This window comes from Crocodylus porosus, unplaced genomic scaffold (assembly GCF_001723895.1).
Source record: "Crocodylus porosus isolate Cpor-Errol unplaced genomic scaffold, CroPor_comp1, whole genome shotgun sequence".
In the NCBI taxonomy this organism is placed as follows: Eukaryota; Metazoa; Chordata; order Crocodylia; family Crocodylidae; genus Crocodylus; species Crocodylus porosus.
This window is the reverse complement of record NW_017728934.1, coordinates 2,484,349-2,495,486: the sequence shown is the minus strand read 5'-3', so window position 1 is coordinate 2,495,486 and position 11,138 is coordinate 2,484,349. Positions and strand designations below refer to the sequence as shown.

The following is an 11,138-nucleotide window of genomic DNA, read 5'->3' as shown; positions in this document are numbered from 1 at the left end:
GGGGTCGTGGGCACACTGGAAGGATGCAACAGGCTACAATCAGACCTAGACAGGTTACAAGGGTGGGTGGACAAGAATAGGATGGGTTTCAACACAGACAAGTGCAAGGTGATGCACCTCGGGAGGAACAACCGGCACCATACCTACAGGTTAGGGAACACCCCTCTTGCCAGCACGGAGGCGGAAAAGGATCTTGGGGTCATCACTGACTCCAAGATGAACGGTCACAAGCTGGCAGAGGGTAGGTTTAGGTTAGATATCAGGAGGTGCTACTTCACGGTCAGAGAGGCTAGGGTCTGGAACCGACTTCCAAGAGAAGTGGTGCAGGCTCCTACCCCGGGGGTGTTTAAGAGGAGGCTGGATGAACACCTTGCTGGGGTCGTTTGACCCCAGTGCTCTTTCCTGCCATGGCAGGGGGTCGGACTAGATGATCTGCTCAGGTCACTTCCGACCCTAGAAACTATGAAACAGCCTTCAGACGTGATGATCCTGCATCATGCATGGTGCTGACCTAGATGACCTCTGAAGGCCCTTTCCAACCCTACCTGTCTGTGAAAACTTCCCTTGAGCACAGAGGCCCAGGGACTCCTGGCAAGAACGTCTGGCTTGGTTTGGTTTTTATGCTCTCAGTAGAACAAAACAGCTGCACCACAGGCAGGGTTGGGGGTGGGGGGGGGGGCGGCAAAGGCATTTGCTGTTGGGTTGGGAGTTCTGGGGTGCAGAAGGGTGGGAGATGGCCTGGGGCTCTGGAGAACACATGGCCTGTTTTTAAACCAGGATGGGCAAAATATAGCCTGCGGGCCAGAGCAGGGCAGGCGGGGCTGGTTCCCCTTACACTGGGTAGGAGGGTGAGACTGCTTTCCCCCCAGTGCTAGAACAGCAGTGACAGCTACGGACCCGGGTGGGTGACCTGATCCCCACCCAGACCCTGCCAGCCACGTCCACAGCTGATGCTGGCACCTGCCCAGGGCTGCTTCCGGCACGAAGGATGGGTGCCGCTGTAAGTTGGAGATGCGGCTGGCATGTTCTGGGTCGGGGTGGGAATTGGGGTGCCCTGCTACAGTTTTGGGCAGGATAAGGGGAGAGACAGCGAAGTGTGACCCTCAGCTTAGGGAGTTTTAGTCAGCTGTTGCGGGGTGGGGGTGCTGGCCCAGCCTGCAACAACTCACCAAAACTGCCTGAGTGGCCCTCCAACCCAAATAATTGCCCACCCCTGTTCTAAACCAAGCAGCAGTGGACTGGCTTCTGCTGACACTGTCCTCTCTAGGTCCCAGTGTCAACTCCAGAGGCGGGCTCCAGCCACCTGCAGGTTTAGGCAGCCAGCTGCATGCCAGCCCATGCTGTGTTGTCAGCTGCAGAGTTTTGTACTGGATGGACAGATACAGCCAGAACCATTCGGAGCGGCTGTGGTTCAGAAGCACCGATCTGGCTGCACACACTCGCCTTGCCCTGCCCATGAAATGGCCTCTACAGAACCCAGCAGGGACATCAGCTAACAAGGAGGCTATTTCTTGGCTTCACAGCTTTGTATTCACTAAATAAATAAATAAGCAGGGACATCCAGAGTGCTTTTGTCAGCAGTGGTTTGACTGAGGGTCTGTACAGAACTGGTGTCCCTCATGCACCCAATCTGCTCAGGGAGCACAGTCCCTGCACAGCAGCCCAAGACATTCCCTGCTGAAATCCCCACATCATATTCCTTGGCCCATTTTGGTCATTCCCCACCAATTCACATTCAGCTCAGTTCCTCCACTTTGCCCCTCAAAAGCAGGCAGCCCTTCAGCACCTGTGTCCCTGCATGGAAAGGAAGGAGGCAAGAGAGACTCACAGCTCCTGACAAGGAGGTCAGCGAAATCAATGGTATAGGAGACCCATTTGCGAGACAGGAAGCTCCCTCTGAAGCCCCAGACACTGACATTCATAGACCTGGCTCCTGGTTCAGATGCTAGTCCAGTGAAGAAGATGGGCTCCTTGGAGAATGTGTACTTGTACCAGCATTGCCCTTCATCTGTGGAGAACCTAGGCAGACAAGACTTACAATAAGGAACCCAAATTATCAAAGAGTTCATACAACCACCTACAAGAGAGCAGCAAGTCAGAGAGGCCTGATGGAACCTTCTGTGACCCCCACACTGCATTCAGAGGCTGAGGCATGAAGGAGTACATAGGCCACACACCACTTGGCTTGCAGACAGGACCTACTGCTGTAAGTGCTCAAAAAACTACTAGCAACAAGGCAGAGACTAGCATCAAATGAACCTCTATCCAGAAGAAGAGGTTGCCTCCCCGTCTCAATAACCTTGATTGCTCTAGACCAGTGGTTCTAAACCTTTTTGGACTTGAGCCCTCCTCTATGACTTTGGTGAATTGAGTGGCACCCAGTCTCAAAAAAATATTTATAGATTACAGTGCTTACTCCCTTGCAGAGCAGCCTGGCAGCAGGGGCAGGGGATCATCCAGGCAGAGACAAGCCTCTTTTCTGTTTAGTTTATCTGCTTGTCTCCTAATACCTCCCTTACTTCCTCATACTTCATGGCACCTTTCACACAATCTCACAGCACCCCAGGGTGCCATGGCACACTGGTTGAGAGTCACTGCTCTAGAACAAAGGTTCCCAACCACGGGGCCACAGTCTGGTATTGGGCCTATGGTGAATTGGCTGCCGGGTCATGGCACAAGCCCCCCGCTTGGACCCCCATCTGTCTGCCCAAGTGAGCAGCTTCTGGGGTCACAGCTGAGCTTTTGGGGTTAAAGTGGGGGAGCCCCAGGAGGGAGGCAGCCAGCTCTGTGCACCTCGTCCCATTCCTGCTGGGCCACAGTAAAAAAAAAAAAAAAATGCTGGGAACCACTGCTCTAGAAGAACTGAGTTTCCTTTACAACGCTACGGTGCGGGAGGAGTAACAGGAAGACCAAGATGACCCAGTGTCTCCTTCAGATTCAAGCAGCACGGACAGAACTGTCCTTACAGCTTGCCAGAGCTTTCAGGAACCAGAGGGTTCCCCTCCCCACCGAATCCTCTCCTCCTCCTCCCCTTCCAGCCACCCTCTCCCCCAAAAACTGTAGCAGTGTGGAGCTCATGCATACTTAATCACATTGATTGGCTGGCTGCTATGCTCAATGGCAACGATGATGCCCCCAGAGTCCAAGATGGCATAGTGATGGGGTCCCTCCAGCATGCGGGCCCAGGTATAGCCCCCGTCATCCGATATGTAAACGTCCGGGCTCATCACGGAGATGGCATCTCCCACGCTGCCTGTGACACAGCACCCACACCAAGATATGAAAGGTCACTCCCCATGGAGCAGGATGCAACGCATTTCTTCTCCCTGTCCCGCCACACTCTATAAAAGAATGAGCAACTTTCCGAAAGGGTAGGCCTGCTGCAGATCCCATCTTTTGGGCCTCTGGCTGGCAAGCAAGCTCCCTCCTCCTTGCCCACACAATCCCCGTGGCACTTGCCCTCCCACTTCCCCTTCCCATGCAATTCATTACCATGAGCGATGATTATGCCAACAGCATTTGGTTCAGAGAGCGGTACCATGGGCACATTCAGTTTCTGGGAGATGCTGTAGGAAGCGTGGATGTGAAGACTGCACTGTATACAAAAACAGGAGAGAATCCAGTGTAGGGGGCCAGACAACACACGAGGCAGCCTCTCCCCAGCACATTCCAACCAGCAGAGCTCTGAGACCAGCCCCTTGGATCACAGAGGCTCAGCACAGCTCTCCTAAGCTTTGCTCCCAAGCTGGAACCACTCAACTAAAGCAGAGCCAGGGACTGGTGTGCTAACACCTTGCAAGTGAACAGTGACCAGATCACCATGCTTGTGCACATTTTCCTTCCTGGAGCAGAGGTAGGCATGGAGTTAGCCCCAGAGCCGTTTCCTGCTACTGCTATTTTTATTAATGCCCAATCAGGCTAGACAGCCTGCACGCATAGGAAAGGCAGCCCCCACCCAAAGATGCCAGGATGATTACATATTCCAAACTTTTGCTAACTTTACTTGTTATCTTAATCTGGCAACACATCTGTCTGGTGGGATGAGAATAAACTGAACAGACATTTTGCTGAATTTCTATTTGTCACATCTAGGTCTAACGCTGGGCTGCTACTCTGACAAAGGAACAAGTCCTTTGAACCCAGACAAGAACCAACCTGGTCTTCAAAGGCAAAGCCAAAATCTCATCAGCTGACATACGTCTATACCACAGACAGCAGCACAGTGTAAAGGCAGCAGAAGCAGAGTACCAGATGGCACCTGCCTGAGGCAGCCAGACTTGTGTTGCACAGCACTCACCACTCCAGGTCTGCCACTAGCCGATAGTCTGCCCCCCAGCCTAGTGCTACCGTCTGCAGCGGAGATGCGGCCAGTGCCAGCTCCAAGTCCGAGCAGGACAGAATTTCTCCCCTACCCCATGATTAGCAAGATCACCCCTACAGGCTGGCAGAGATCTTGGAAGGACCAACCTCCTCTTTGTTCTTTGCAGTGGAGTCGCAGGTGGTGTTTTGAGGCTTCCGCAGGGGCACCCACTCGCCACCACGATCAAAAGTGATCACTGACTGGATGGAATTGTCTGAGGGGAGAAAGGTGCAGCAGGGATGAGACTGTCAAGACTATATGCCACGTGCCTTACTCCTATGCAGCTTCCACCAGACATCTGTACAGCAGGCACACACACCACCCCCTTGAAATGCGCAGGCAGCCTGGGTGTCGCAGAAGGCACAGCTGAGCTCTCACTCGCAGCTGACACATTTATTTCTGCTGTGCCGTCTTCCCAGGCCCAGAGTGTTCCTGCCCCCGACGCTGATTCTGTCTCTCCAGTCATGAGACAGACCCAAGTAAGGTCTTTCAGCCTACAGCAGGACTCCGAAAACTGGCGCACTGTAATAGCTCAACAATAGACATTTACAAAGCTCCAGAAATTATCCCTTCAGGTTGGCCAGGAGATAGAAGAACTACCCTCACCCAAAACACAAGCATCCACATTTCAAGTGTTGTTGTTGTTATTAAAGCCAGCTCGTGCCCCTCAGTGCTCCACTTTACAAAGCACAATGTGTCTTGGTGGAACAGTTACACCATCTGTTCATCATGTTACCTTGCATGGCTGCTATTGCCTCCCTTCCTGCATAAAGGCGGCATTTCAGCTGCCAACGTGATCACACGCGCAGTGGGATTCTGTTTCCCTTTGTGCCTCTAAACAAGAGTTTTCTAGCCATGTTTCTGGCTGTTTGGGGCACTTCCCCCTGCACCATGGATGCATAAACGTGTATATATGCTACGGCAAAGCAGACACGTACATACCCGAGTCCAGGTGAAAAGTTGGGGGGAGGGGAGAACCCTCCTGCATTTAGCTGAGGCACTAGCCCCCCCTGCATTTAACAGCAATTCACAGAAGTTTAGGGCTGGAAGGGACCTCGTGAGATCATCGGGTCCAGCTCCTCTGCTCCACTGGATTAAACAGATGGAGAGCAGCGCAGTTTTTGCTCTACTGGGAGAATGGGTCCAGGCTAGAACTAGGCTAGGGTTTCTCTTATCCATGCCAGGAAGCATCTCACTGAGTCGCACACCCTTACTCATTTCTTCCTGACCTCACGCATCTTCCTCTCTTAGCTGTGCAGGGGTGGGAAAGAGGTCTGGATAATGTCTGACTTGTGGCATGGTGGCTGGAGCACCGTCCTGTAAAACCAGACTCCTTGGGGCAAAAGAAGCCTAGAACCCTGGTCTCCTGGGCAAATGCCTAATTATTCAGCTACTGGCGACAAAGCACGGGCTGACCCTTCTCTGGCATCTAGAATCTGTTAGTTGTAGGCTTCTGACCAACCACATTGCTGTTACTTATACACACACACACGCACATCCAGAACAGGCACATACGTAGCCATGCGACTGCCCAACCACTGCATTGCCTACTGCACATGCTCAACCTACATGCACACACTCATGCTCACAGTGCAGGGGTAAGAGAAGTGCAACCTGCATGCAAGTGCCTAGGAACATCACTCTGGCAGCTGGCAAACTCTCATCTCGAGGCAAACAGGGGATAGAATTCCTCTCATGAGGTCTCCTCTGAGCTCTCTCTCACGCCTGCACTGCCCCATGGGGGCAGACAGCAGCTATGTAGCTGCATAATGCCATGAGTGCCAATGCTGCATGCACTGTGCATAGGTTGGTTGATGCCCAGGGTTGAAGGGGAAAGATGTTTTGGTAAGATATCAGTCCCACTGGAAAAGCAGAGCAAGGGGCAAGAAAACAGTCTTGGAGCTGAGGGAGCTAAATACTGCTTTCCTTGTGAACAGGACCAGGGCCCTCCCACTGACTCCAGAAGCAAACAGGAGCTGCAAAATGCATCCAGTACTAGAAGCCAGACACAAGGGGTCATCCTTGAGCAGTCCACCCAGGTATGGTGGGTTCTAGCAAATCCAGGCAAACACAAGGGACCTCAGTCACGAGACAAGTCCTGGCTTTCCTGGACCTCAGTAGCCCCAGTCTGCCAGGGTCTCTACAAGGTTTTTCAGGTGTTGAAGGAAAAAGGCTTTGCCTCTAAGCTAGCCCACGGGGAGAGCTCTGCTTCCATCCCAAGTTCTTTCCTGGCTTGCAGTGCTCTGCTGCAGCCTGTCCCGCTCCAGACAGCAGTCGCATGCACTCACCCTCTGAGAGCACGCTGGTGATGTAGATGCCGCGCAGCGAGGTCACGTTGATGAAGTCCGTTTCCCCTCCAGTAGTTGTGTAGAGATGCCGCTCAAGGGACTTGGAATACACGATGCCCCGATCGTCTGAGGTATAGATTGTGCCGTAGCCAGTCTCTACAAGACATGCAGCACGCAGTTCAGGATGAGAAGCAGGCTGATGGAACACCCACAGTCCTGCACCCCTACAGTAACCACCGTGACCAAGGCTAGCAGGAGGCCTGGGAAGTTCCCAGGTCACACCCAGCCTAAAGTTTCCATGCTCCAGAGACAAGCCAGTCACTGACCCATCATTTCAGGGAGGACAGGACATGTGGACCCAGCCTTCTGATCTGTGGGGTCTCCAGGAATCTGGAAGACTGGGGAGGGGTTTGGGTCAGAGTCTCACTGTCAGGAGGCATGAACTGGTCCCCAGGCTGCAAAATTCAGGTGGAAGGGAGTGTCAGGAACTAGGGACTTTGCTAGTGCTGCAGGCTGGTGTTGTGGACAGTGTGTTACAAAGCAGGAAAGCTCAGTAGGAAGGGTGCCAGCTGAGGAACCCCAAGACCTGGGGTCAATGTTGGACATGCCCAAGGTCATGAGTGCGAGACCTGTGGACAAATCAGTCCTACGACCTCACTCCCTCATCTGGTCAATGGGAAGAGCACTGCCCTCCCTCCCAGGGGTGTGCGAGGGTAAATCTGTCAAGGTTATGGGGCATTCGGATACTAACACTGTACAAATGCAATCGTGCCTTTGAGAAGTCCTCATAATAAAGGCCCTGCCAGAGACCGAAAAACTGATCCCTACTGCTTTAGTTTTGCCATACCCAAAGCAACTCAGCAGGCTTTCACTGATATGCTTGAGAGCCAGGGACAGATTTTCCTGGCAAGTCTGGGCACCATACAGTGGGAGGGAGTTGAGATTATGCTCATTTCAAGCTTTTGGGGCTCGACTGCAATTTATTTTTCCAGCTGCCCTCAAGCAATTTTCCTGGGGATTGGTTTTGAGGTGAAATTGAAACATTTCGCATGCAACAGCTAAGCAATTTGCCCTGATGTATGTGGCTGTCTGGCAGGGAGGACAGTGCTGCACAGGAAAGACAGAGAGGGAAATAGGCTTCTAGCCCCTGGAGCTCTCCTCCTGATCTGAGAATAGGTGGGGACACAGCTACATGGTTTGGCAGGCTTTAGCACTGTAATAGTAACAGATAATAGCACACTTCTCAGAATGCCTCACAAGCAGTAGAAAGACCAGAAATTCAAAATTAAGGTGACCTCTGCAACCTTAATTCTGCCCCTCTGTCAGAAGGGTCCCGTTTTCCAGCAATATACCTTGACTGCATCAGCAACTCCAGAAGTTGATTTGTGATCTAGCTGGACTGCTTTGGTTGCTGCTAGATTGCACTGTGGAATTTAAACCAAAGGGCACCTGTATTTCCTTCACTTTCTCATTCTCCAAGGCCATAAGATGATGTACAGAAAAAAAAAAACAACCCATCTCTTCCTCAAAAACAACCAAATTCGCAATGGCAGGATTCACAGAGCAGGTTCCACTGTAGAAATAATGTGCTGAATGACACAGCACAGATATGAGGCTGATGTTTCCAGAGTAAGAGACTTAAGGTACATACCAAGAAATAAGCAGCCTACACACAAGGTGGCTTGAATACCCTTTTTCCAAGACACACCGCATTCTCCTGAGCTCTTGGACTCTGCAAACTGATTATGCAGCATAGGGTTGCAGAGACACCGTTATCAGTCTACCCCAAAGGCGAGTATCTTTCATAGAAGACACAATGGTTGGGTGCAGCAGAAGGGTCAGCTGGGGGGGCAGGGCAGGAGTTAGGTCATCTGATTGCTTCTGTACTTTAAAGCTTAGACGGGGGTTTGAGGTGCGATCCAGACTTGGAACGCTTAGGCCTCTACAGCTAGTAAATCTCTGCTCAGAACACCACAGCCTTCACACAACAATCCCCTCCTGTTTGACATGGTTTCATAATAGGTAGGGTCGGAAGAGACCTGAGCACATCATCAAGTCTGACCCCCTGCCGTGGGCAGAAAAGAACGCTGGGGTCAAGAGATGTGCTATTTTGCCAAAAACTAGCACAGCCCACTCTGCTCTCCTCTGCAGCCCTTACCTCCACGCTCATCTACATGCATAAAGACCATATCATCATTAGCTGCCAGGATGGAGTAGAACTGCTCCTGGCCCACCGAGGGTAGCTGCGCCATATTCCAGGTCTCGCCTTGGTCAAGCGAGACATGAATCCTCCTTGTACCACCCTGGAAGGAAAGGATATTGCTTATAAACCACTGGCAACGGTAGCACCACTTCACTGCATATTAGTTCCTCTGCATCAGCATCCAAGATATACCACAAAGGCAAGAAGAGACGATGGGGGAAAAATACATCCCCATAACCTGATGGGGTGCTGGACTGGGACAAGCAATTAGAAAACCATGTACTCTGTTAGTCCTGCCTCTTTCCAGCTCTGTAAGGCTCAGCCTCGTTCTTGTACAGCCACGCTCACAAACCTACAGAATGGTTATAGCCTCCCAACAACACAGACGGCTCCTGCTGCAAGAGCCAGCAAGAAGAAGAAAAGAACCTCATACCTTCTCTGTCATCACAGAAGCGAAGAGGAAGCGGCCCCCCAGGCCAAAGGAGTAGATCCTTGTTCCAATGGTCTTGAAAACCTTGCCAAAGTCAGATGTTTTCTTCAGCTCCAGTAATCCGAGGTCAGCTTCTTAAGAAGGAATCATGAATTAAAATAGTAGCTGCGAACAAAAGGATCAAGGTGCTGCAGTCCTAAACTGAGACCAAGGCAGGGAAGTGATGAGTCCTCTTAAACAGACCAATGTACACACTGCCACACATACCACCCCTCCCACTTCCACCCTCAGGATAGATCCACATCCTGAGCCACTGAACTCCAATGTCTGCTCTGGGGCACAGATTTTCATCCTGGCACCTGTTACTAGCAGGACTCATGCCTTGCATTGCCAGAGCCATCTCAGCCTGCTGGACAGCAGGAATTCCAATGTCCACTGGTCTTGTGGAAACTCACAGCAGACGTGCTCTACTTAAAACCACAGACACACTGAACTTCTGAATTGCAGCCTGCAACAAGCTAGCTTTGCCTGCAGGCCAATCACATCTCAGGCTGGCAGCAAGCAGGTCTCTGGAAGGCAAGTTATAACATCTAAGCATCCATCCATCCATCCACTATTGAAGGTCCTGTAAACATGCATCCCTCCTCAGCTTAAGACCCAAATGCAGTCCCACAACCTGCCCAGGAGCACTTTTTGCTCCAAATTCTTCCCTCACCTGCTCCTCCATATCTGACCTGTTTCTCTTTAAACTGTTTCACAAGGGTGTTTGCATTATATCTGTTTCATGTCACATTGTTTTCCATCACCCTGCACAGTTCTCTGGATGTTTTGGCCTATGAAAGAGCTGTTTAGACTAAACTGATATTTCTACATGATGTGCATAAGTTATTATTTGAATTACAGATTAAATCACTTTGCACACAGAGCCTGATAGGAAAGGGACACTGAAATACAAGTTTCCAAATGACATGCTTTAGACACAGATTAGCCATTTTTTGTTTGGGGCAATTCAGAGCTGTTCTTAGCTCGTTGCATAAATGAACCAGTGAGGAACAACTGAAGGTTTATTAAGATCTTAGCAGGATATGAAACTGAAGGAAGATTCCTTTGAGTCTATAGGCTCACACAGACCAAGAGGTTAAGACTCTCAAGTGCCATACGATTCTGGATTAAATCAGGGAATACTTACTGCAGGAGCCATTCAGGTAGGTGGTAAAGAAGATGGTGGTGTTAGCTCCCCTAGAAACAGAGGGACAACAAAGACTGTGTTTAGACATGGCACAGGTGATTCATTTATGGGGGGCTTTTAACAAGAGGGAACATGGCACAATCAAACTCTAGTATAGGCATTCATTACAGAACAGTTTCCATGGACAGTGTAGACCTGGGATTTTACAACACGCACCTCCACGGGATGAATCACTCCAGCTCCTTTTGGAGATGGAGTATTTTTGTTCAGAAATACAGGGAACATCCCCAGGTACAGACTGCATACAGCAGCCTCCCCCAGGTTATCCACTGTAGCACTGCGTGACCAGGTACAGGCAAGTCATGTGATGAAAATCTTCTTTACCAGACATAGGGCTGACGCCTCCCATACTCATGGCGCCCAAACCCAGATTTCTACACCACTATGCTGCTTGACCCCCCCAAAAAGCTCTGTGACTATGTCTACAAACAGAAAGCTTACTGATACTGCTTATTTGGAAGGGTTCAAACTCAAGGAGGCTAAGCAAATTGTGGTATTCAACAAGGCTCTTTTGTCGGAAGTGCTCCCTATATCTACAGATAAACCCTAAGGGAAAACAGTTAGGCATGCCACTACACTCTGGGCATCCGTAGGAGTACTTGACATTA

The 11,138-nt window shown here is 50.9% G+C and overlaps 1 protein-coding gene across 2 annotated transcripts in view; it reads right to left on the bottom strand.

Annotated features, from left to right (window-relative positions):
- The window catches only part of SORT1 (sortilin 1), a 42,419-nt gene that overhangs the window by 9,811 nt on the left and 21,470 nt on the right, over positions 1–11,138 (bottom strand). The window contains exons 7-14 of one of the 2 annotated variants that reach the window (XM_019546289.1): positions 10,471–10,520; positions 9,285–9,415; positions 8,807–8,951; positions 6,649–6,804; positions 4,468–4,574; positions 3,493–3,595; positions 3,085–3,253; positions 1,829–2,019 (exon numbers count right to left, since the gene is read on the bottom strand). In XM_019546289.1, the coding sequence (XP_019401834.1) occupies positions 1,829–2,019; positions 3,085–3,253; positions 3,493–3,595; positions 4,468–4,574; positions 6,649–6,804; positions 8,807–8,951; positions 9,285–9,415; positions 10,471–10,520 (1,052 nt within the window). The remainder of the gene's footprint in view (positions 1–1,828; positions 2,020–3,084; positions 3,254–3,492; positions 3,596–4,467; positions 4,575–6,648; positions 6,805–8,806; positions 8,952–9,284; positions 9,416–10,470; positions 10,521–11,138) is intronic. The other variant, XM_019546290.1, reaches the window with a different exon arrangement.